Below are 26,723 nucleotides of genomic sequence, written 5' to 3'. Positions count from 1 at the left end.
GATCTACTCAAATAATGATTAATTATATAGGACCAAATGAACTAAGAAGGAACACTTGCAGTTTTCATTTGAAATACTGTTCATGTTGTAATATATTTTCTTTTTTCCTTTTTTTTTTTTTTTTTTTGAGACAGAGTCTTGTTCTGTCCCCCAGGCTGGAGTGCAGTGGCACGATCTCAGCTCACTACAGCCGCTGCCTCCCGGGTTCAAGCCATTCTCCTGCCTCAGCCTCCCAAGTAGCTGGGATTACAGGTGTGCACCACCATGCCCGGCTAATTTTTGTATTTTTAGTAGAGACAGGGTTTTACCATGTTGGCCAGGCTGGTCTCGAACTCCTGACCTCAAGGGATCCACCCACCGTGGCCTCCCAAAGTGCTAGGATTACAGGCCTGAGCCACCACGCCTGGCCATTGTTGTAATATTCTATTTTCCAGATATTTAAGGAAGCCCATTTTCTTTCCTCTTAAGCTATTTATAAGTCAACAATTTAGTAATTATAACTCTGCTTTTTAAAAAGACTCTGTTTTTTACACTGAAGTGAAACATTTGTAAATGATACTTATTCTCCCTGCCTGACCTCTACAGGATTTGCAAACTCTTATAAAATGTTCTTAATTTCATGACAATATAATTATTGTATTTTCATGACAATGTAGTTATTGGTATAGGTTCGATGACTCTGTCTTCCTTTTTACCAGGATGGAATTGGAAACGTTGGTTATGCAATCAAGGCCTTGCCTGGAGTATCATATTTCAGAAGGATGCTCATTTAATCAAATATGGTTAGACGTTTCTAAAGAACTAAGGTTGACTTTGTGGAACCAATGCTTACAAACCCCTTCCAGGAAAACTGGTCTAGTACCTGGCTTATAGTGTTTCCAGTCTTACAGGTCCAGGTAGACCCAAGAACCCTAGAATATTTTGAGGACCTCAAGAGAGACGAATTCACTCAAATTTAGGGGTTCTTCAGGTGAAATCTGGTGGTGAGTTCTTGGTGTGGCTATCTGGCTTCAAGAGGCTTTTGAAAGTCAAGTTTGGGATTTTTTGAAAACTTTTAGCAAGGCAGACTTAAGAAGGCCTAAATGGTCGTTTACCACTCTTGTTGTACCCGTGTAAAGACTGAAGCCAAATGTTGAGACCAGTCTCATTTTGTGACCAAAAAGAATCTTCTTGCCAGGCACAGTGACATGTGCTTGTAATCCCAGCTTCTCAGGAGGCTGAGGTGAGAGGATCATGGAGTTCAGAATCAGCCTGGGCAACATAGCAAGGCCCCATCTCAAAATAAATAAATAAAACAAATTAGCCAGATGTATTCGTACACACTTTTAGCCTCAGGTTCTTGGGAGTTAAAGTGAGAAGATCACTTGAGCCCAGGAGTTTGAGGTTGTAGTGAGCTATGATCGTGTCTCTACATTCCAGTCTGGATGACTGAGATTCTGTCTCTTAAGAAAAAAAAGGCTGGGCGTGGTCGCTGACGCCTGTATCCCAGCACTTTGGGAGGCCAAGGTGGATGGATCACTTGAGGTCAGGAGTTTGAGACGAGCCCGGCCAACATGGTGAAACCTCATCTCTACTAAAAATACAAAAATTAGCCACGCATCGTGGTGGGCTCCTGTAATCCCAGCTACTCGGGAGGCTGAGGCAGGAGAATCGGTTGAAACCGGGAGGTGGAGGTTTTAGTGAGCCGAGGTTGCACCACTGCACTCCAGCCTGGGCGACAGAGTGAGACGCCATCTCAAAACAAAACCAAAAAAAAGAAAAAAGAATAATTTTCCTGGCTGGCCTGAAGGTAGTGAGTTATCTCAATTGATTGTTCATAGTCAGTTACAGATGGAATTCCTTGTTCTACTTCCCTCCTTCTGCCTACTGCACTTGACTAGTCTTCAAAAAAAAGTATAATCTTCCCTTGAGGTTAGGAAGGAGACTATCGAAAAGGGAGACGATTATAGAAAAAACTTTTGTACTTCCATAAGAAACTATGCATTGACCATAGCAACTATTCCAGCTGTTGGATTCTAGCCCTGTTTACTGTCTTTGAACTATTTTGCAGCTCTTTTTAAATTTCAGGCAATTGATGAATTTTGTAGAAGACAAAAACCAACCAATAAGAAGACTAATTTTTTTTTTTTTTTTTTTTTTTTTTTTTTTTTTTTTTTTTGAGACGGAGTTTTGCTCTGTCTCCAGGCTGGAGTGCAGTGGTGCGATCTCGGCTCACTGTAACCTCCACCTCCTGGGTTTAAGTGATTCTCCTGCCTCAGCCTCTTGTGTAGCTAGGACTACAGGCGTGCACCACCACACCCAGCTAATTGTTTGTATTTTTAGTAGAGACAGGGTTTCACCATGTTGGCCAGGATGGTCTCTCTTGACCTCATGATCCACCTGCCTTGGCCTCCCAAAGTGCTGGGATCACAGGCATGAGCCACCGCGCCTGGCCAAGAAGACTAATTTTTTTTTTTTTGTAAATAAATTTTTGTTGGAATATAGCAACACCCATTCTTTTATGAATTGTCTGTAGCTGTTGTAGAGTTAGTAGCTGTGACAGAGATTGTATGGGCTGCAAAGCCTAAAATATTTACCATCTGATCTTTTACAGAAAATTGTTGCCAACCCCTGGTATAGCCATTTCTCTTTTGTGTAAACATATGAGCAGTTATAGGGGTTCTGCTTTGTGAAGTCCTCAGGGCCCCAGGATCTTTCTATCTTGTCACTTAACCTTCTGTAAGATGTTGCTTTTGTCTTCATAGTCCAGGCTCACCATGACGTTCCAGTCAATCCATATCTACAGTACAATAAGCAAAATGGTCTTCTCAGTTGGAAATGCAGAAATCACCCGTCTTCTGCGTCACTCGCGCTGGGAGCTGTAGGCTGGAGCTGTTCCTATTCAAGAAGACTAATTTTATTCACGCTATTGCAATATGAAGGTTACCCAGATCTGAAGGACAGGGTATCTTGACAGGGTGGTTTTGTCTTAGATTTTTATAGGGAGGAGCAGACAAGTTATTGGTGGGGTGATTTACAGTTGGGGTTGTTTTGCAATCAGAGGAAGTCTTGGCCACTTAGCTGAACAGGAAATGTTTACCTCTATGTCTAGCTTGTTTCAGGGGATGAGTCATCCTAATCTCAGCTAATCATTCATGTGATAAAGAATGGGGAGTTGGAGGGTCTATGTCTGGTCTTGTTGGTAGGTTCAGGCAAAAGGGGAAAATACTGTGTTTGGCTTTATCACAGGACAAGGGAGTCACCTATGGGTCCTGTGGGAACCATGAGGAAGAATGGACAGAGTCTTGTCTAAGTCATATAGGGGAAGAGTGGTTCTTTGCGGTAAGTCATTTCCCAGAGCACAAAAATGTTGGGGGATTTCTTAACCATTGCTGTTTTCTGGGAACGCAGGACTCAGGTAAAGTTGGACGTTGTCAATATGCAAACTCTTATCTTGTCCTGTAGATTTCCAATTGACTTTCTCCCTAACCCCCGAGGAAAAACCAGTTTTGTCTCCATTTGCCATTTGCTATCTTTACTGTATATAAATTGATGGTTCTTGATGTTTCCTTTGAGCCTTTTATAACATCTGCCTGATGATCTCGTATCATCTGAGTTTAACCAATTCTTTAACACATACTCCTTTTTACATTCATATGAGATTAATGATTTTGCCCTTTTCTGAAAATTAGCTTTCAACAGTACAATCCATAGAGTCTATTCAGAACTCACTAGTGATACATGCGTTCATTAGTGCATGTGAACAAGCCATGAGAGGCAAGGAAATTCTGAGAGCTGGGGAAGATGGGTCAGTCCAAAGGCTGATGGTGGCCACAGGGGAGACTGACACTCTGAGGTTAAGAGTTATCAGGTAGAGTGAGATAGGACTTCTTTGGTGGGATTGTGTCCGGAATTGGTGGGTTCTTGGTCTCACTGACTTCAAGAATGAAGCCGCGGACCCTCGCGGTGAGTGTTACAGCTCTTAAGGTGGCGCGTCTGGAGTTTGTTCCTCCTGATGTTCGGATGTGTTCGGAGTTTCTTCCTTCTGGTGGGTTCGTGGTCTCGCTGGCTCAGGAGTGAAGCTGCAGTCCTTCGTAGTGAGTGTTACAGCTCTTAAGGTGGCGCATCTGGAGTTGTTCGTTTCTCCCGGTGGGCTCGTGGTCTCATTGGCTTCAGGAGTGAAGCTGCAGACCTTCGCGGTGAGTGTTACAGCTCATAAAAGCAGCATGGACCCAAAGAGGGAGCAGTAGCAAGATTTATTGCAAAGAGCGAAGGAACAAAGCTTCCACAGTGTGGAAGGGGACCCGAGGGGGTTGCCAATGCTGGCTCGGGCAGCCTGCTTTTATTCTCTTATCTGGCCCCCACCCACATCCTGCTGATTGGTAGAGCCGAGTGGCCTGTTTTGACAGGGCGCTGATTGGTGCGTTTACAATCCCTGAGCTAGATACAAAGTGCCGATTGGTGTGTTTACAATCCTTGAGCTAGATACAGAGTGCCAATTGGTGTGTTTACAATCCCTGAGCTAGACATAAAGGTTCTCCAAGGCCCCACCAGAGCAGCTAGATACACAGTGTGGAGTGGTGCACTCACAAACCTTGAGCTAAACACAGGGTGCTGATTGGTGTGTTTACAAACCTTGAGCTAGACACAGAGTGCCAATTGGTGTGTTTACAATCCCTGAGCTAGACATAAAGGTTCTCCAAGGCCCCACCGGAGCAGCTAGATACGGAGTGTGGAGTGGTGCACTCAGAAACCTTGAGCTAAATACAGAGTGCCGATTGGTGTGTTTGCAATCCCAGAGCTAGATATAAAGACTCTCCACGTCCTCACCAGACTCAGGAGCCCAGCTGGTTTCACCCAGTGGATCCCGCACCGTGGCTGCAGGTGGAGCTGCCTGCCAGTCCCGCGGCCTGCGCTCGCACTCCTCAGCCCTTGGGTGGTCGATGGAACGGGGCGCCGTGGAGCAGGGGCGGTGCTCGTCGGGGAGGCTCGGGCTGCACAGGAACCCACGGAGGCGGGGAAGGCTCAGGCATGGCGGGCTGCAGTCCCGAGGCCTGCCCCGCGAGAAGGCAGCTAAGGCCCAGAGAGAAATCGAGCGCAGCGCCTGTGGGCTGGCACTGCTGGGGGACCCAGTACACCCTCCGCAGCCGCTGGCCCGGGTGCTAAGTCCCTCATTGCCCGGGCCGGCAGGGCCGGCCGGCTGCTCCGAGTGCGGGGCCCGCCAAGCTCACGCCCACCCGGAACTCCAGCTGGCCCTCAAGCACCACACGCAACCCCGGTTCCTGCTCGCGCCTCTCCCTCCACACCTCCCTGCAAGCTGAGGGAGTGGGCTCCGGCCTTGGCCAGCCCAGAAAGGGGCTCCCACAGTGCAGCAGTGGGCTGAAGGGCTCCTCAAGTGCCGCCAAAGTGGTAGTCCAGGCAGAGGAGGCGCCGAGAGCGAGCGAGGGCTGTGAGGACTGCCAGCATGCTGCCACCTCTCAGGATCATTCTGAATTCAGAGTCTAATGCTTAGTTTTTCATGGTTAAGAATTATATAATTTCTGTGGGGCACAGTGGCTCACACCTGTAATCCCAGCACTTTGGGAGGCCAAGGCGGGCGGATCATGAGGTCAGGAGTTCGAGACCAGCCTGGCCAGCATAGTGAAACCCCGTCTCTACTAAAATTACAAAAATTAGCTGGGCATGGTGGCACGTGCCTGTAGTCCCAGCTACTCAGGAGGCTGAGGCAGGAGAATTGCTTGAATCCAGGAGGCGGAGGTTGCAGTGAGCCAAGATCGTGCCACTGTGCTCCAGCCTGGCAACAGAGCAAGACTCAGTCTCAAATAAAATAAATAAAATAATTAGAATAGAATAGAATAGAATAATAAAATATATAAAATGGACTGTATAATTTCTGCACTCCTTGGCAATGGCCTGGATGTGTTAAAACAGGAGACTGAGAGTTTGACAACTTTGAGTCCAAATCCTGGTTTGACCACTTACTTGCTATGTGATCCGGAGAAGTGTGTTAACCTTTTCTACTTTGGTGTTCTTACCTGCTAAGAGGAAATAATATTAGTACCTACCCCACAGAATTGTTGTAAGTTTCAAATGAGTAATGAAATGTGATGAGCTTGGCATATAGAAAGCACTCAGTAAATGTTGGCTATTATTATTAAAATAACTTTCTATGTCCAGTCCAAGAGGAGGCCTAAATTAACAACGTTTCATGAAAACCCGCAGATGCCACCGTGCCTCTGCTACACACCAGACCCCTTAATACTTAAGCAGAGTTCTTGCTCAACAAGGATAAATGGAGTAACAGTTTATCAACTTGTCAACTTTAGCAGTAGGTCAATGAGGAGAACATAGCTGCATATTAGTTATCATGTAATCCTTGTTTTCTCTGGAACTTTTATATTTCTTTTCATGTAACTTTTTTTTTTAAATGAAGGCAATTCTCTAAGTCTGAATGCGATTTCATTTATAGATTTTTATAAAGCTGTTCATGTAAATTATTTTACAAATCAAAAAAAGGAATCTGACAATGTGTCCAAATTTTAGTCAGGAAAATATGGGTAGTTTAGGTATCCTACGCACAGCATGTACTTTTGCATATACCCTAAGGTCACCAATGACCTCAGGGGGGTCTCGGTAGGGTCCCCACAGAGGGGCAATGAGGGCCTCCCAAAGGACTGGCAAATCCAAGCCCTTTTTCTCAGGTCTTTTGATTTTTACATATCACCAAGGACCTTTCCTGATAACCTGCTAATTCAGGGTTGCTAAGATGATGCATTTGTAAACTGAAATTTGCATATTACTTGAGTGTCCTCAGCATTGAAATCTGACATTCTACTAAGATCCTGTAGCTTCTGTCAAAGTCATGACAGCCTTGCCTGCGAGCAGACATGAGGATCTCTAAGGACGCCTTCAAACATACCAAGGCTGGGGCTCACGTCAAAGCTTCTGCCTTAATTGGCCTGGGGCAACACCTAGGCATTAGGATTATTTTAAAAGCTCCTCAGATGATTCTAATATGCAGCCAGGATTAAGAACCATTGCTCCAGCTAAAGCATTCTTTCCCCCCTGAACTATATGGTAGTTTTTCTTTAATGGCACTCAGCAGAACTTTAAAAACATGTTCTACATCTAATTGAAATTATTTAACACACATATTTCATTTCTTCTGCTGGGCTAGAAGCTCTTTGAGGACAGAGCTTGTGTTTGATTCATCCTCAAGTCTCGAACAGGACTTAGCCAAGGACGTTTGGTCTTACTATCTATCACCTGTGCCCAATAAATGTTTGTTAAATGCATAGCTGAAGACTCACCCTAAGAAAGAACTACAAAAATCAAAGCCCTAAAACAGTTGCATGTTCGGGAGGCCGAGGTGGGCGGATCACCTGAGGTCAGGAGTTCGAGACCAGCCTGGCCAACATAGTGAAACCCCCATCTCTAGTAAAACACAAAAATTAGCCAGGCATGATGGCGGGTGCCTGTAATCCCAGCTACTGAGGAGGCTGAGAGGGGAGAATCACTTGAACTCGGGAGACAGTGGTTGCAGTGAGCCGAGATCGAGCCACTGCACTCCAGCCTGGGCGGCTGAGCTAGACTCCATCTCAAAAAAAAAAAAAAAAAAAAAAGTTGCATGACCTTAGGCAAGCTATATACCCTTTGAGCCTCTTGTAAGTAATTTTTACCTCCTCAGGGTGTTGTGAAATAATGCCTGAAGCCAGCCAGGCAGAAGTTATCAGGAGCCTTGCCCTGACAACTCAACCTGTACTGGTAACCCCTCCCCCGTTTTCCATTCTCCTTTTACTGATGTTTCATTTATTTATCTTCTTTATTGTCAGTCTCTTCTCTCTCCCTATGGTGTGAGCTCCATGAGGATGGGATTTCTCTCAGTTTGGTTCATTGCTGTATCCTCAACACCCAGAACAGTGTCTAGCACATAGTAGGTGCTCAATAAATATTATTATTACTGTTATTTTTTGAGATGGAGTCTTAAAAGGCAAGAGTACAGTGGTGCAATCTCGGCTCACTGCAACCTCCGCCTCCCAGGTTCAAGCAGTCCTTGTGCCTCAGCCTCCTGAGTAGCTGGGACTACAGGTGTTTGCCAGCACGCCTGGCTAATTTTTGTATTTTTTAGTAGAGACAGGGTTTTGCCATGTAGGCCAGGCTGGTCTCGAACTCCTGACCTCAGGTGATCCTCCTGCCTTGGCCTCCCAAAGTGTTGGGACGACAGGTGTGAGCCACCACACCTGGCTCAATAAATATTTATTAAAAGAGAATGACATGTGTTAGTCTATGTTTAAAAAATGAATCCTTTTCCTCCATACCAATAACATGAGTTACTTTTCTGGTACATATTTGTGGTCACTTATGATAAAGTCTTTCTTTTCTATTAAATTATATTTCTAACATAAACATATATATTCTGAATTTATTCTATTTTGGAAATACATTCTCGTTTCTGGGAGTGTTAGCAGTGGTTCTATTTAACCACAGGGAGGGCTGGAGCAGGCATCATGGCATGGCTGGGGCTGGGTCTGCGGACTGCAGCGTAGAAGCAGTGCCTGGCATGGCCCGCTGAGGCCGAGGGAAGCTGAACCCTGCTGCTCGTGCACACTCAGAACTCAACTCCTATGTGTTCCAGAGGCGGAAGAGCAGGGTGTCCATCGTGTGGCTGAACTGCACCCACAGCTCCACTAGCTGGGCCTTTGTCCATCCTGAGCCCCCATCTAGCTCAGTCTCTCCGGGTCCCAGCTTCTTCCCTGCTAACTCCCCCGGCTCCTTTGGGCCTGTGGAGGGCACAGAGGCTCAGTCATGGAGTGGGAAGGGGACGGGATTAGAGGAGTGTGGGGCCCAGTGTGAAGGGCGAGTATGGGCAGTGCTGGCTTCCCTCACCAGGCAGGTGGGTGGGGGTGAGACCCAGGCCCTTATTTCCCTTGTGGGGTGCAGTGGGACAGCATCTCCCTGGGCTGGTGCAGTGGAGCAGCAGGGAGTGAAGCCACCTAGGCATGGGTGGGGGCTGGGTGGTGGCCACGTGCAGCAGGTGGGTGATGAAGATGGTCTCCAGCAGGCTGACCACCATCAGGGACAGGCAAAGTAGACACCTGGGGTGGGGATAAGAAGCAGGCTTGAGGTGGGTCCATAGGTACCACTTCTAAGCCCCCCTTTTCCCTATTTCACACAGAGGGCCCTTCCTGAGATGACTTTTTTCTCCCTTCTGCCTCAGTAGCCCCAGCAACCCTAAAAGAAAATACTTCTTTTTCTTTTTCCATTTTCCAACTGTGGGAGGAGCTGTACTGATGAGGGGGTGACACTAGCGGGGAGTAGTGTATTCACTATGAGCAGGAAGACGCTGCAGCCCAGCTGAAGGGTGGCCTTGAATGGGTCATGATTCGCACTTTCTGCTGGTAGGTAGAAGCTGAGGGCATGGATGGCAACCAAAGAGCCCCTGGGGGGCAGGCGCGGTGGCTTAGGCCTGTAATCTCAGCACTTTGGGAGGCCAGGAGTTCGAGGTTACAGTGAGCTGTGATTGTGCCACTGCACTCCAGCCTGGGCAACAGAGTGACACCCTGTCTCTAAAAAATATAGAGATAAATAAATTAAAAGAAAGCCACTGTGCACCAGAAAGTTTATCACATAGAGGCTGGGCCTGCACCTGATGGCCACCTGGTGAGAAGGAATGAGCAGAGAACTGGTAAAGCCAGCCCTGAAGGGGGCCCAAAGCCTGGTTCCAGCCCCTTCCTTCTTTGGTGTCCTCACCCCAGCAAGGGCTCTCTCTCTGGGGCTGAAAGAGAAGCAGCTTTCATATGACTAACAAGACGCCCCCATACCTCCAAACAAACCCTAGGCCAGAGCTGGCAGGTTCCAAAAGGGGTGATGCTTTAAGGGACTCGGGAGAGAGGAAGGCTCTGAGGGTTATGGTGCCCAGGGTTTGTCTGGTCTTCGAGCAAGAAGTAAGAGGATCTGGCTCTTGGACTCAAATGGGTCTGGTGAGGGAGGAGGTGGTGGTGAGGGGTACAGCTATGCCAGAATCTCTAGGTTCGCAGACAACATGATTTGGTCAAAAAGACTGGAACCCACAGATATCTTCAGGGTGGCCTTGTTGATGCCCAGGAGCTCCCACTCCCACTGTGTTTGGACAGTGTCACTTGAAGTATCTGCTATTTCCTATGCTTCCTTGTCTCCGCCCATGTTATCCACTGCAGGGGAGACAAACATTTATTCAACACACATCTGCATGGCACCTACTCATGCAGGTGTGATGAATTAGAAAACTAATTTAGCTACGTTTTACAGATTGCCCAATACAATGACTTCCTTGCTGCTCATTTGCCTCCTTTCTATGCTGGGGTGTCTGAGAGCCTCACTCCTTTCTGTTGCAGGATCGTTGGGGTGTCACTTTTCTGACTGGAAACCTCTGTGGCCAGTGATGCCTTTGTCTGAGTTTTGCTTGGCCCCACTGGGCTCATTCTGCCACTCGGCCTGGCAGGCTGCACACGGCTCATGCTACCAGCCTGGATCCCACCCCTCCAAGGGCAAGCCAGGTGTGCAGTGGCGAGGAGTGTGTGAGCGAGTGAGTGTGGGATCTGGCCACTGTGCACAGTCAGGCGCGCCGGCTGCTGTGGTGGGCAGCTCCAGGTGCTGACATGGCTGCTGGCTCTCTGCAAGGCTGCGGCTGGACCAGGCGCACTGTAAGCAGCTTCCATGGCTGCTGCCGGGGAACACAGTGACACCTGGAAGCTTGGAGATTCCAGGAACTGCAGGGCCTCAAAGAGGGAGTCCCAGCCCTGGCTTGGGGAGCTTCCAGGTCTGGGCTCCCCAAAGGGCTGCAGCTCTTCTCTCCTTCTCTTCAGCCACAACATGGTGAGCAAGGGGTGTGTTTCAGCCCTGTTCGTGTTATAGCTCTTTCAGCCCTGCCATTTGGCAGGTCCCAAGTTCTTGTCCTGTGTCCTGGAAGAATGAGGTAAGCAGACAAGTGGAGGGTAAGCAAGAAGAAGAGGAGCTTTATTGAGTGACAGGATAGCTCAGAGGACGCACTGGGGCGAATAGCTCCTCTATGCAGCTGGTTGTCCCGACGTCTGCACCTTTCAGCAGAGAGGAGGCCCTGGAGTGAGTAGTTCCTCTCTGCAGCCAGTCATTCTGATGTCTTCTCAGCTCTGGCTGAGCCTGGGGCTTTCATGGGCCTCAGAGGTGAGGAAGTGCATGCCGATTGGTCCATGGATGGCCAAGGGCAGGCCTGGAAAAGGCACCACAAGTTCTCACTCCAGTATGTGGAACTAGCAGCCTGATCCTCAGCCTTCAGGCACTCCCTGGCCTGAAGGTGGGGCCTCACCGGGAAAAGGCCCCCTTCCGCCCAGGAACCTGTCTGCCTCTCACTGCTGTTCATGGTGCCCAGGCTGTAGGTGCCAAGGGGTGGCTGTAGGTGCCACGGGGCACCTGCAGGCCAGCACCGAGATGCCCTCAGTGCCCCCCTCGGCTTCCCTCCTATGCTCCTTGGTGCCCAAAGTCTGGAGGGGACCAAGGTGGCAGGGGGCTGGCATGTCAGCACTGCTCTGAGTGCGTGCACACCCAACCAGCACCTGGGCTCAGCCCCGACTTTGCTTCGAGTTCGGAGCAGTCACTGACAGCAGGGAGAAGGCAGGCAGTGAGAGCAGGCATTCCCAAGCCTGCGAGAGCAGGGGTGGGGCCTTCTTGGGCCTCCAAGAGTACAGGGATACCTGGGTCTGCAGCCATGGTTTGGGCAGCTGCAGCTGCACCCAGGAGGTAGGGCTCCTGCCTGCTCAGTGGAGTGCGCAGCCTAGCTGCGCCTCCCTGCTGCAGTCAGCATGATGGCAGTGGTGCTCCAGACAGGATACTGCTGCCGTCACTCCTGAGTTCAACTCCCACCTCACCATCCATACATCCCCAATCAGCAAATACCGTACTTTTCTTTTTATGTATTTAAAAAAATGAGTTTGCCTTTTTTGAGACAGGATTGCGCTCTGTCACCCAGGCTGGAGTGCAGTGACACAATCAGAGCTGACTGTCGCCTCAAACTCCTGGGCTCAAGCGATCCTCTCATCTCAGCCTCCTGAGTAGCTGGGACTACAGGTGTGCATGGCCACGCCTGGCTAATTTTTGTATTTTTTGTAGAGACAGAGTTTTGCCATGTTGCGCAGGCTGGTCTCAAACTCCTGGGCTCAAGCAATTCACCTGCCACCATCTTTTCTGCCAGCCGTTTTCTCATTTCTAGGGGAGAAGTTGATCAGCTGTGATCTTGCTTCTCTCTGAAGTATGTGTTTAGTGGCCGCACTGAATGAGTTTGCCCTGCACTGTCCTGGCGTGTTCCTTGCAGACAGGGCTTCCCTCCAGCTTCCCTAGCCCTCCCGCATACCCACGATTCCATGATGAAGATGTCTGGGAACCACGGGTTCTCAGCTGTCACAGTGAGTTTATTGATATCACCATATTCTTCTGGGTCCCAGCTGCTGAGTGGGTTTTCCCAGATCTAGAGCACAGGGCACAGAAGGATGTGGTATGGCTGAAGTCTGGAACTGGCTTATGTCAGCCATCTCCTGCCCTTCCATTCCTTTACAAATATATACATATGTATTTTTTTCTAAATGTAGGTACTATGGGCATGTGATGAAACTTCAACAATTCCACAATGGTGTATACATAAAGCAACATTCTCCCTCTTTGATTCACCCCAATTCAGTCTCTATCCCACCTCAGTCTCATTATTAACACTTTCTTGTGTATCATCAAAAATAAATAATAATACATATTCCAACACTTTTTTTTTTTTTGAAATGGAGCCTCGCTCTGTTGCCCAGCCTAGAGTGCAATGGTGCGATCTCGGCTCACCGCACCCTCTGCCTCCCAGGTTCAAGCGATTCTCCTGTCTCAGCCCCCCAAGTAGCTGGGATTACAGGAGTGTGCCACCATGCCTGGTTCAGCACTCATTTTTATTTACATAGATAGAATCATACTATGCATATTGTTATGCATGTTGCTTTTTTGACCTCCCTTCCTGAAAAAAATTTTTTTTGTTCTCTTTTTTGCTACACTTTGGCCATGACTCCACCTCATATCCTTTTTTTTTTTTTTTTTTAAATTTTTAGAGACAGGGTCTCACTCTGTTGCTCAGGATGGAGTGCAGTGGCCTAATCATGACTCACTGCAGCCTCCTGGTCTCAAGCAATCCTCCCACCTCAGCCTCCTGAGTAGCTGGGACTACAGGCATGCACCACCACACTTGGTTAATTTTTAATTTTTTTTATAGAGATGAGATCTTGCTGTGTTGCCCAGGCTGGACTCAGACTTCTGGCTTTGAGTGATCCTCCCACCTCAGCCTCCCAAAGTGCTAGTATTATAGGTGTAAACCACTGTGCCCAGCCCCTCATTTCCTTTTGAATTCTGATTTCTTTTCTCTCCCTGGTGTTAACTATCTCCCCTTTTCTACTAACAAAATCTTACTGGCCTTTCACCTCCCACTTTAGGGAAATCTTAAGCTGGACGCTGGATATATTTGGGCCCTGAAGCTTACTTCGGGACTTCCAACTATATGCCCTCCTTCTCCCTGTGTTTTCTATCTATGTCTTTCAAAGTTGATTGCCAGCCTAGGAAGCTATTTGTTGTCAACACAGGCCCCATTCTGGTTGTATTTATTTATGCCCTCAGGCACTGTCAATTTCAATAAATGTGATTTTGCAAGCAAAGCCAGAAAAAAAAAGGGTAGGAGAAAGAGAGAAGAGAAAGAAACGGAATCTCACATACCGTATTTAACCACAGGAATGACAACAGCAGCTAAAGTTGTGCACCCTGTCCAAAGTAAATAAATAAATAAAATTCCCATGCAGGATCATTCATGGCATGAAACCAGGACCTAATCTACCTCCTGCCATTGTTTCGTAAGTGGTCCCAAGTGACAGTTCACCTTTTCAATCACAAGTCACAAAAGAAGGATAGGTCAGACAAATACAGGTTGCACGGAAAATGTGGGTGAAAAAACAGTACGGGAGCTCAATGGGAATGCATTTTTTTGTAGAATATTTCCACAAGGGCAGAACTCAAGGATAAATGTTCCCTACAGAAATATTACTGCAGCATTCCTGTTCATGTTTCCCCACCACATAGGATGAGCATCTAACTTGCACAAAACCCATTCAGGGGATTCATTGCTCATCACCGAACCAGCTCAATGTTGGGTTGACCATGTAAAGAGTCTTTGTTCCAGCCGGGCATGGTGGCTCACATCTGTAATCCCAGCACTTTGGGAGGCTGAGGCAGGCAGATTACCTGAGGTCAGGAGTCCGAAACCGGCCTGGCCAAAATGGTGAAACCCCATCTCTACTAAAAATAAAAAAATTAGCCAGGCGTGGTGGCACACGCCTGTAATCCCAGCTACTCAGGAGGCTGAGGCAGGAGAACTGCTTGATCCCGGGAGGCAAAGATTGCAGTGAGCCAAGACTGTGCCACTGCACTCCAGCCTGGCCAACAGAGTGAGACTGTGTCTCAAAAAAAAAAAGAAAAAAAAATAGTCTTTGTTCCTTATTAGAAGCCATGGAAAGGATGCGGGGACCAGGTCTCACCACTTCCAGTATGGCAGACAGGGTGAAGGAGATGTTGACATGAGCGGGGAGGCTGGAGCTGATGACTGGACAGAAGGCCTTCTGGTTAAATATGGCCTGGAAGGCAGCACGGTCTACCCCATGCTGGTCAAAGCCTGAGCAGTTCATGGTGAAAGTATTTGTCCTTCCTGTAGAGGGCTGAGACCTTCTGTGTTTGCTAGGTGAGAGAGGTAGCAGGGCTGGGGTCTGAGAACCTCTCTGCAGAGAAAAACAATGTGAACTCCGGAGAGGCATGTGAGCCCCTCCTTCCTGGGCCAAGACTCCCTTCCTGCCAGAGGCAGGAGGATGGGCTGGGCTGGTAGGCAAATGGTGGGGGTTGATGTGGTGAGCTGAGTCAGGGCCCAGGCCTTTCTTCCTGTGTTTTTGCTCCCATATGAACCTACCTAAATTTGCATGCAGAGAGCCCCTCCAGGGAGTCCTATTCCATCCATACAACCCTAAGGCTTTGGCCTTTATCTGACCTTCCTTTGTTTCCTTCTGGCTCTACTGTGATTCTTCCTTATAGTCACTGAACAAAATTTCCCTAATATGCTTTTCCTCCATTTTTCCCTCTTCTTCTCAGGTTTTCCTGACTCCTGAAAGGAAAATTTAGAGAGAAGTAAACATGAGTGTGACATAAAATATGTGGGGGAATAAAGGAATGTTGTATTCAATGTGAGTTTATTGACTACTTCCTATGTGTGGTACTCACTGCCCTTCTCAAGTTCCTCTGAGATCTGTGGGTGCCATTTTCATCACCATCATCTTGCAAAGATCTCTTGGACCATCCATCCACCATGTGGTTGGTGGAGCTACACAATGAAGTGAAAAGCCCTTCTGTCCACCTCACCCACACCCCACCCCTGGTTATTCCTATAACTATAGCCCAGAAAGTCCTTTCCCATGCCTCTTCCACTGTCTTTCCATACCAGGTGATTCATAGATTCATCTCCAAACTAGAGAGAAACACATCCCAGGGGAAGTGAATGTTCTTTCGCTCCACAAAGCCTCCTCCACAAGATCTTCCCAAGCAACACTGGAAAGGAGTTAAATTATTGTCAGTAGGACCTGAGCTATGTTCTAGTAACTGTAGCTTGGTAGAAAGGGAGAGTTGGACATTACGTAAGAGTGGAATTGGAGAGGTGGGAAAGTGGAGGGACAGACCATTTGGTAGATGCCTTTGCAGGCAAATGAGAGCGGGGCTGTATGTACAGACCAGTGAACTCGGTGTTTCATCTGCAACAAAGAGGAAGACAAAACATGGATCCTACAGAGAACTTTAACCTGTCTGTTTTGAATTTTCTGCAGCTCTGGAGAATGAGAAGTTTCCTGGATGTTGCCCTAAATAATATCCCCATCTTCCTCTGTGCTTGTCCTATCTTACCTTGAAGCAGAAGGCTGACAGTGAGGCATAAGAGAACACTCCCAGGCCAGCAGGTCACTTCCCTCCATCCTCCTCTCCTGTGTTCTTCTCTGGAGACTCATCGGGATCCCTCAGATCCTTGAGCTTGAAGGAGCTGGGACCACTTTGGTTGCTGGTTTTGAATCCTCCTGTCAGGTGACCACTCCCTGTGAGAGGCTGTGGCCAGAGGGATCCCAGCAGAGTGTCCTGCCATGCTCCTGCCCAAGTACACCTCTGGGCTCCAGGCAGGCAGGAAGTTGGGCCAAGAGGAGGGAAGAAGCACCTATTTGGCACTACTGTCTAAATGGTTTTTTTTTTGACAGAGTCTTGCTCTGTCGTCCAGGCTGAAGTGCAATGGCGCGATCTTGGCTCACTGCAACCTCTCCCTCCTGGGTTCAAGCAATTCTCCTGCCTCAGCCTCCCAAGTAGCTGGGATTACAGGCATCTGCCACCACGCCCGGCTAATATTTTGTATTTTTAGTAGAGATAGGGCTTCGTCATATTGGCCAGGCTGGTCTTGAACTCCTGACCTCTGGTGATCCACCCGCTTCGGCCTCCCAAAGTGCTGGGATTACAGGTGTGAGCCACCGTGCCCAGCCTAGATCAGTGGCTTTAAATCTGTGTTCCAGGTACCTTTCAGAGAAAATGGGGGAGCTGAGGGATGGGGCAGGTGAGGCCATTGACAAAGGCCTTATCACATCTTTGTGGAACTAACTGCCTCAGGGAAAGGCCATGGGCCACCAGGAAAGGAATGGTTATGCTGTCTCGTGGTGGGGACACCTGCTCATTTTAGAAGGCAAGAACATGCAACAGTTTTGTTGCAGACATAGAAATGTATTCTTTACTGTGGACATTAGGAATTATCATCAATGTTGAGTTAAGAAGCTCAGCTCAGAAGATAAGCTCCATTTCATTACATAAACCCAAGTGACAGATCTCTGTCTCCACAGCTAGCACTGAAGCACAGATCTGCATCATTCCTTGTTTGCACTACTGCAATAGCCTCTCCATAGGGTGTTCTCTGTCTGGTTTCTCCCCAGTTGAATCTTTCATTTTTGTCATTCTTCTAAAACAGAACTTTCCAGCTTACCCTTTTTTGTCTAGTCTCTAAAACCTATAGCCCTGGGGACACTAGGGAGTGTGTGTGGGCAGAGAATCATTTGATGAACTTTTTGAAATACCTGCACACACATGCTTCCACCCCCACTAAGAAGAGTGTGTGTGTGTGTGTGTGTGTGTGTGTGTGTGTTTAAAAGCTCCCCAACCAGCTCCGGCCTGCCCAACATGGTGAAACTCTGTCTCTACTAAAAATACAAAAATTGGCTGGGCACGGTGGCTCACGCCTGTAATCCCAGCACTTTGGGAGGCTGAGATCATGAGGTCAGGAGATCGAGACCATCCTGGCTAACATGGTGAAACCCTGTCTCTACTAAAAATACAAAAAATTAGCCGGGCGTGGTGGCGGGCACCTGTAGTCCCAGCTGCTCGAGAGGCTGAGGCAGGAGAATGGCGTGAACTCGGTAGGCGGAGATTGCAGTGAGTCGAGATCGCGCCACTGCACTCCAGCCTGGGCAACAGAGCGAGACTCCGTTTCAACAACAACAACAAAAAAAATTAGCTGGGCGTGGTGGCGGGCACCTGTAATCCCAGCTACTTAGGAGGCTTAGGCAGGAGAATTGCTTCAACCCGGGAGGCGGAGGTTGCAGTGAGCTGAGATCACACCACTGCGCTCCAGCCTGGGTGACAGAGTGACTCCGTCTCAAAAAAAAAAAAAAAAAAGGAAAAAAATTCATAAACTATGCGGTAAACAGGCGTGCTATCATCTAGGCTTTGTTGTTCTATTTATAGAGCATAGACAGAGTAAATTTAGCATCATTCTTAAGGGCTCTAGAATTCTCCAAATGGCAAATAAGCATTGACTTCAACTTAATCACCAATGGCCTTAGTGTCTAATAAAGTCAGTCTGTCCTTTGAAGCTTTAAAGTCAGGCATTACCTACTCCTCTCTAGCAATGAAAGTCCCAGATGGCATCTTTTTTTTTTTTTTGATACAGAGTCTCGCTCTGTCACCCAGGCTGTCATGCAATAGTGCCATCTCGGCTCACTGCAACCTCCACCTCCCGGGTTCAAGCGATTCTCCTGCCTCAGCCTCCTGAATGGCTGGGATTACAGGCATGTGCCACCATCCCCGGCTAATTTTCTATTTTTAGGAGAGACGGGGTTTCACCACGTTGGCCAGGCTGGTCTCCAACTCCTGACCTCAGGTGATCTGCCCGCCTTGGCCTCCCAAAGTGCTGAGATTACAGTTGTGAGCCACCATGCCTGGCTGATGGCATCTTCTTCTAAGAGAAGGCTGTTTCATCTATGTTGCAAATCTGGTGTTTAGTGTAGCCACCTTTGTCAATGATCTTAGCTAGATATCTGGATAACTTGCTGCAGCTTCTTCATCAGCACTTGCTGCTTCTTCTTGCACTTGTATGTTACAGAGATGGCTTCTTTCCTTAGACCTCATGGACTAACCTCTGCTAGCATCAACCTTTTTTCTGCAGCTTCCTCACCTCTCTTAGCCTTCACAGAATTGAGGAGAGTTGGAGTCTTGCTCTGAATTAGGCTTTGGCTTAAGGGACTATTATAGCTGGTTTGATCTTAATTCAGACCAGTCTAGCTTTCTCCATATTAGGAAAAAGGCTGTTTCCCTTTCTTAACATTCATCTACTCACTCTGGAGTAACACTTTTAATTTCTTTCAAGAATGAACCCATGAAATCTTCGCTTCTCATCCCTGCAACTTCCGGCTCTGCTGTTTCAGAAGTCTTAGAGGAAGGCTTCCACCAGGTGATACAACAATGTTTCCATTAAACTGGAAGTTGAGACTACCACTTGACCAGTTTGGACTCCGCGTGCCATTGAATCAACAGGCAACAAAACGGGTGGTTGATCCTGACTATCATGGGGAAACTGGGTTACTACAATATGATGGTGGAAGAAGGAGAATGACAAGAATGCAGATGCCGTGAGGTGCCTCTTAGCACTCTCAGGTCTTGTGACTAAAGTCAGTGGAAAACTACAGCAACCTAAAACAGACAGGACTGCTAAATGCTCAGTCCCTGGAGGGGTGAAGATTTGGGTCACTCTATCAGACAAGAAACCATGGCCAGCCATGGAGCTTGTTGAAAACAAAAGGATTATGGACTAGGCAGTGGAAGAAGGTCATTGTAAGTACCAGATATGACCATATAACCAGTCACAGTCATGGAAACTGTGATAGTTATACCTATTTCTTCCTCATTTTGATATGAATATATTTGTGTATATGTTAGCCAGTTTTTTTTTCTTCTCTTCTCCCATGTCCTTCCATAGAATATAATATAGTAGTTAACCGGCTGGGTGCAGTGGCTCAAGCCTGTAATCTCAGCACTTTGGGAGGCTGAAGTGGGTGGATCACTTGAGGTCAGGAGTTCGAGACCAGCCTGGCCAACATGGTGAAACCCCGTCTCTACTAAAAATACAAAACTTAACTGGGCATGGTGGCACGGGCCTGTAATCCCAGCTACTTGGGAGGCTGAGACAGGAGAATTGCTTGAACCCAGGAGGCAGAGGTTGCAGTGAGCTGAGATCATACCACTGCACTCCAGCCTGGGTGACAGAGCAAGCCTCTGTCTCAAACAAAACAAAACAAAACAAAAACCTAGAAGGCTGAGGCAGGAGGATTTCTTGAGCCCAGGAGTTTGAGGCTACAGTGAATTATGATCATGCCACTACACTCCAGCCTGGGTGACAGAGTGAGACCCTATCCGTATTTTTAAAAAAATAATAAAGAAGAAAGAAAGCTCTATTGATAAGGGATCTTTTTCTGGGAAAGTCTCCTACTTAAATTTCTCTCATTATTTGTAAAACCCTTTATTTGGTCTTCATTCTTTTTTTTTTTTTTTTTTTTTTGAGACAGAGTTTCACCTTACCCAGGCTGGAATGCAATGGCACGATCTCGGCTCACTGCAAACTCTGCCTCCTGGGTTCAAGCAATTCTCCTGCCTCAGGCTCCTGAGTAGCTGAAATTACAGGCATGCGCCACCACGCCTGGCTAAATTTTGTATTTTTCAGTAGAGACGGGGTTTCTCCATGTTGGTCAGGCTGGTCTCAAACTCCCGACCTCAGGTGATCCACCCGCCTCGGACTCTCAAAGTGCTGGGATTACAGGTGTGAGCCACCGTGCCCAGCCAGTCTTCATTCTTAAAAGATCATTTTGCTACGTATAGAATTCTAGATGGAATTGTTTCTTCCTGGCATTTAGAAAATATCATTGTTTTCTGGCTTCCTTTTTTTTTTTTTTTTTTCAGAAGTTGGCTGTCAGTTCAGTTGTTCTTTTTTAAAGTGAATTGTTTTTTTTTTCTCCCTCTCTAGCTGGCTTTTTTTTAACTTAGTTTTTTACTATTGTTCTAAAATAGAAATAGAGTATTATGTGTAACATAATATTTACCATTTTATCCATTTAAGTGTACAGTTCAGGGGCATTAAGTACATTCACATTATTGTGTGATCATCACCATTATCCATCTCCAGAACTTTTTCATTATCCCAAACTGAAACTCTGTACCCATTAAACAATAACTCCCATTCCCCCTCCCTCAGCCCATGGTAACCACTATTCTACTTTCTGTCTTTATGAATTTGATTATTCAATACTTTGACTATTATATATATTCATAATTTTATATATAATATTGTATTTATAATTTTGACTATTTCTATAAAAATATATATTTGACTATACTTTGACTATTCTTTTTTAAAATTAAAAAATACTTTATTGCTAAAAGATGTCTATCCTTATCCAATGCCCTGTCATCTCAATTGTTGTATTTTTATAGTAAGACAAAGTCAAATAGTGTAATTCCTCCACCTTTGTTCTTCTTTTAAGCATCTTATGACTTTTATTTCACAAGCTGATTCTAAAGTATATATGGAAATGAAAATGCCTAAAAATAAATAATTTACTTTTTAATGCTTTTTGTTTTTTGATTAATAACATACCAATTTATTTTAAAACTTTATTAACATTATTGTATTTTTTCTCAGGAAATATAAAGGTATGCTTATTCCGAAGTGCAGATTTTTAAAACTCTTAAAAATTAAAAGAAAAATGTAATTGTGGCAAATACACATGATATGGTTTGGCTGTGTCCCTGCCCAAATCTAAACTTAAATTCTGTCTCCCAGAATTCCCATGCATTGTGGGAGGGACCCAGGGGGAGATAATTGAATCATGGGGGCCAATCTTTCCTGTGCTATTCTCACGATAGTGAACACGTTCCACGAGATCTGAGGGGTTTATCAGGGGTTTCCACTTTTGCTTCTTCCTTATTCTCTTGCTGCCACCATGTAAGAAGTGCCTTTCCCCCTCCACCATGATTCTGAGGCCTCCCCAGCCATGTGGAACTGTAAGTCCAATTAAACCTCTTTTTGTTCCCAGATTTGGGTATGTTTTTATCAGAAGCGTGAAAACGAACTAATACAATATATAACATAAAATTTACCATCTTAACCATTTTTAAGTGTGCAGCTAAGTAGTGTTAAGTACATTCACATTGTTGCACAGCCAATCTTCAAAACTCTTTTCATCTTTCAGAACTAAAACTCTATATCCCCTCTCCTCCTTTCCCCCAGCTTCTGGCAACCACCATTCTACTTTTTGTCTCTGTGAATTTGACTACTGTAGGTACCTCATATAAATGGGCTCATACATTTTTTTGTCTGTTTGTGACTTAATTTTATTCAGCAAAATGTCCTCAAGCTTCATCCATGGTGTCGCATGGGTCAGAAATTCCTTCCTTTGAAAGGCTGAATAATATTTTATTGAATGCATGTACCACATTTTGTTTACCTGTTCATCTATTGGTGTCAAGATACTTTTTACAGCATATTTACTATAATTTGCCCAACAACTTAGTACTTTGTACCAGCCAAAGACTGTTTTAGAATTCCTAATTCACCACATTGCTTGAAGCACAAATCCTCTCATTCTTTTTTTTAACAGTAGCATAGCATTCCATTATATGGATGTACCATGATTTATTAACTAGTGTGTTATGAATGGAAATTTCCCATTTTTTATATAGAAAGTGGCACTGCAACAAACATTTGGGTGTGTGTGTATGTATATTTAAGTATAAATGTAAGATAAATTCTTAGAAATGGAATTGCTAGGTCATATTTAATTTTGATCTATAAAGCCAAATTTCCAATAGAAAGTGTCATATATTTTCTAACTACATCTCAATATCCAGAACTCATAAAACAAAGCATTAATAAATCCAATTATACTGAAAAAGAAAAGCTTTCTGCATGACAAAAACTCTTTAGCTAAATCAAAAGCAAATTACAAATTACGAAAAAGTATTTGCAATTTGTATCCTAGCAACAGACTAATCTTAATATAAGGCACTCCTCCTACAAGTTGAGAAAGAAAAGACTCAATAAAAAAATAGGAAAAGTCCAGCTACAGTCAATTCAGGAAAAGAAATGTTGCAGCTTCTTTGCTCCCATAGTTTGGTGAGCGGGATGGAGTGTTACAGCTCTTTCACTCCTGCAGTTCAGCAAGTTCCAAATTCTTATGTCATGACCAGGAGGAATGAGGTACACTGACACTGGAGAGTGAGTAAGGCAGAGTAGAATTTTATTTTAATTTTAATTTTAATTAATTTTTTTTTTTGAGATAGAGTTTCGTTCTTGTTGCCCAGGCTGGAATGCAATGCCATGAACTCAGCTCACTGCAACCTCTGCCTCCCAGGTTCAAGTGATTCTCCTGCCTCAGCCTCCTGAGTAGTTGGGATTACAGGTGCGTGCCACCACACTCAGCTAATTTTTTTTTATTTTTTAGTAGAGATGGGGATTCACCACGTTAGCCAGGCTGGTCTTGAACTCCTGACCTCAGGTGATCTCTCCACCTCAGCCTCCCAAAGTGCTGGAATTACAGGTGTGAGCCACTGCACCTGGCCCAGAGTATAATTTTATTGAACAACAGAAAGAAAGCTCTCAGCAGTGAGAGGGCACCCGGGACTGGGTTGCTGGCCGTGAGGCTGAGTCTGGGATTTTTATGGGCTTAGAATGGGGAAATGTGTGCTGACTGGTTTATGGGTAGGCTTGGAAAAAGCACCATTCAGAAAGAGGTATGATAGTTTAAAGAACCAATCAGGGGCTGAAGTGAAGGCTTGGCCTGGGACCTTGGCCCAGGACCAGTCAGGGGCTGAGCACACCAAACAGGAATGGAAGTTCTCACTCTGTTCTGTGGACTCTATTTGGAACTGGTAGTTTGGTGTTCAGGCTTCAGGCTGTTCTTGGCTTGAAGGTCGAGTTTCACCAGGGACCATCCCTGTCTGCCTAGGAATTTGTCTGCCTCCTGTCTCTATCAGAAATATAGATGGCCCTTAAATATGTAAAAAGTTAACTTCAACCATAATCAGAGAACTGCACATTAAAATTACACTAATATCACTATTTCACCTTCCTAATTGGTAAAAATCTAAAAGTCTGACTACACATTCTGTTGGAGAGGCTGTGGGAAAAATAAGCACTTTCACAAACTGCCTGCCTTTTGGTGAACAATTTTGTAATATCTATCAGCATTACAAATGTATATCCTCTTTGACTCGGTATCACACTTCTGGAAATTTTCTTACCTGCACAATAAAGACATACAGTTTTTACAAGGTTATAAATTACAGTATTGTTTGTATAACAAAAGACAAAAACAACCAAAGAGTCTACGATTTGGGGACTGTGGCAGAGAGGGCCCTCCTGTGGGCGACCAGGAGGTCCTGGTCAGGCCAGTGTGTTAGGCCTCAGGCCACAGCTAAGCCTCATTCCACTGGGCGTGAGGCTGCTGTGCTTGAGGGCAGGAGGTTGGGCCCAGCGAGGAGAAGGCTGTACCTGGTGAGGAAGAGCTGGGGAATCTGAGTGGACGTTTCTCAGTGAACATGGCAGAGTCTGAGCAACCCAGGTGCCATCTTCTGCCTCTGAGTGGCTCTGTCCACATGCTCCTGGACAGTCCGGCATAATCCGTCATCATAGGGGATCCTCAAGAAGTTGTCAGAGAGCTCAAGGAAAATGAAAAATACATTTTCTGACAGTCCTTCCTGATACAAAACTATGAACTCATCCACTCATGCATTGGATGGTTAATAACCAAACATCATTAACTGAAAGGCAGGTGGTGCTGTCTTCTCTACTGACTGATCCTGCCCAGGTCATGGACCTGTTGAGAAAGGAGCCTCACAATTTTCTTCCCTCATACTCGTGGTTGATTGAGGGGAAAATAAGGCTTTTCTCCCCACCAACATTGTGTTTTCACTAAAGTTTCAGGCCTGTGCTCAGCTGCATGGTAGGTGAGTGCTGAGGCGTGGAGTTGTCTCAGTGTGTTTGGGTCTGGGGCATTTATTTCCAGCTTCTGGCTTGGGGTCATGCTTCAGATCGTTTGGAAAGAATGCCTGGGCTGATGGCCTGTGCAGACTGGCACATCGTCCCCTCCCTGCTAACAGAGTGGTGAAGGTTGGAGGCGACTGATCCGCAGATGGTCTGGAAAATGAAGGCCAAATCCCTCTACTTCTGAGGCATACTCCCACAGGAGTTACTGACCTCCATTTCTGGAAGGCCCAGGGATTGGAGAGGGTGAGGCAGTAGCCATGAGGAACTTAAAGTAGCCCCTCAATCCTGGAACATCTGTTTTAGCTGGATAAGGAGGAGGAGATACGAGCTGATAACTGGGAAGCAAGGGTTGTTCTCTTCTGAACCTTCCTCTCCTTTGTGTTTGAAACTCCGAAAAGAAGAATAAACACCAGATGAACTGCAGGAAAGAGTTATTATTGTTTTATTTATTTATTTATTTTTGAAATGGAGTTTCACTCTGTCACCAGGCTGGAGTGCAATGGCATGATCTCAGCTCACTGCAACCTCCGCCTCCTGGGTTCAAGCGATTCTCCTGCCTCAGCCTCCCAGGTAGCTGGGATTACAGGTGCCCACCACCATGCCCAGCTAATTTTTGTATTTTTAGTAGAGATGGGGTTTCACCATGTTGGCCAGGCTGGTATCGAACTCCTGACCTTAGGTGATCTGCCTGCCTTGGCCTCCCAAAGTGCTGGGATTACGAGGAGGAGCCACCATGCCCAGCCTGTTGTTATTTTTAATGGGGAGGGGGGATTTCTTTTGATTCTAGTAAAGAAAGTCAGAAAAAACCCAAGCTAGTGATAATATATAAAAAAGGAGAAAAGTGAGTCTTAGAAAGATGAGGTGTCTGTTATAAATAATTGCTATGTGTGGGCAGCCTGATTTCCAAATCGAGAAATGCCTTTCTTGCTATAAAACCTCTGGCTTGCTCAGAGAGATAAAACTTTTCCCTTGCATTTTTCTTTTATTAATTTGATATATTGATATTTTTTATAACTTTCTTCCCTTTAAAAACTGATCACTATAGAAAATTTAGAAGATCATTATAGATAACATGTTCATTATAGAAAATTTTAAAAATATGGAGGAAGCCTGGCCACGGTGGCTCTTGCATGTAATCCCAGCACTTTGGGAGGCTGAGGCAGGTGGATTACTTGAGGCCAGGAGTTCGAGACCAGCCTGGCCAACATGGTGAAATCTCATATCTATTAAAAATATAAAAATTAGCTGGACTTGGTGGCACAGGCCTGTAATCCCAGCTAGGGAGGCTGAGGCACAAGAATCTCTTGAACCCTGGAGATGGAGGTTGCAGTGAGCCGAGATCACACCACTGCACTCCAGCCTGGGCGACAAAGTGAGATTTTGTCTCAAAAAAAAAAAAAAAAAAAAAAAAAAAAAGTGTGGAGCAAAAGCTAGGGAGTAAAAAGACACCCAGATCTGGAAAATGTTGGCTTTGGATAATTTGACAGAATTACCAAATTACCCTGAAGGGAAGAATCTTAAAGAATGACTTATTTCCTAATTGTGTTTAACTTCTATCTCCTAAATTGTACCTTTATAAGTCATCATGCTTGCTCGTAAGAAGCTGCAAACCTCCCAGTGTTCCTTGCAACAGATGGCCACACACGTAATAGAACATTCTCATGGTGTATTTTATTTTTATTTATTTGTTTATGTTTGAAACGGAGTCTCGCTTGGTCACCCAGGCTGGAGTGCAGTGGCCCGACCTTGGCTCACTACAACTGCTGCCTCCCAGGTTCAAGCAATTCTCCTGCCTTAGCCTCCTGAGTAGCTGGGATTATAGGTGCCTGCCACTGTGCTCGGCTAATTTTTTGTATTTTAGTAAAGACAGGGTTTCACCCTAATGGCCAGGCTGGTTTCAAACTCCTGGCCTCAGGAGATCCACCCCCCTTGGCCTCCCAAAGTGCTAGGATTACAGGCATGAGCCACCGCACCTGGCCGTCATAGTGTAGTTTAAATGCTACTTATTTTTGTATAGATTTTGACATCTATGCTATATATATGGAATAATCAGTATCATGAGCATCACCTTTGAATTATTAAGGATGACGATATAGACTAGTTTTCCTAAATGCCAGATGTGGATGAGAGGTTTGCAACAAAGCTAGTAAAATCATTAAGGAGAAATGATAGTGAAAGGGTTGGTATAAGGAAAAATACATGGGCCAGGCATGGTGGCTCACGCCTGTAATGCCAGCACTTTGGGAGACCGAGGAGGGTGGATCACAAGGTCAGGAGTTCAAGACCAGCCTGGCCAACATGGTGAAGCCCCCGTCTCTACCGAAAACTACAAAAAATTAGC

The 26,723-nt window shown here is 45.9% G+C and overlaps 1 protein-coding gene across 1 annotated transcript in view; it reads right to left on the bottom strand.

The window, feature by feature from the left end:
• Positions 1-8,601: 8,601 nt before the first annotated feature.
• Positions 8,602-26,723, bottom strand: part of LOC129032972 (5-hydroxytryptamine receptor 3C-like) — a 23,359-nt gene continuing 5,237 nt past the window's right edge. Inside the window, 13 exon segments of the mRNA XM_054480872.1 lie at positions 8,602-8,759; positions 8,866-9,074; positions 9,263-9,412; positions 9,578-9,636; positions 10,015-10,169; positions 10,617-10,710; positions 11,008-11,142; positions 11,303-11,406; positions 11,567-11,720; positions 12,344-12,457; positions 13,729-13,773; positions 14,544-14,710; positions 15,946-16,034. Of these exon segments, the coding sequence (XP_054336847.1) occupies positions 8,602-8,759; positions 8,866-9,074; positions 9,263-9,412; positions 9,578-9,636; positions 10,015-10,169; positions 10,617-10,710; positions 11,008-11,142; positions 11,303-11,406; positions 11,567-11,720; positions 12,344-12,457; positions 13,729-13,773; positions 14,544-14,710; positions 15,946-16,034 (1,633 nt within the window).

The sequence above is a fragment of the Pongo pygmaeus genome, chromosome 2 (assembly GCF_028885625.2).
Source record: "Pongo pygmaeus isolate AG05252 chromosome 2, NHGRI_mPonPyg2-v2.0_pri, whole genome shotgun sequence".
NCBI classification, from domain to species: Eukaryota; Metazoa; Chordata; class Mammalia; order Primates; family Hominidae; genus Pongo; species Pongo pygmaeus.
This window is presented reverse-complemented; position numbering and strand designations above follow the sequence as displayed.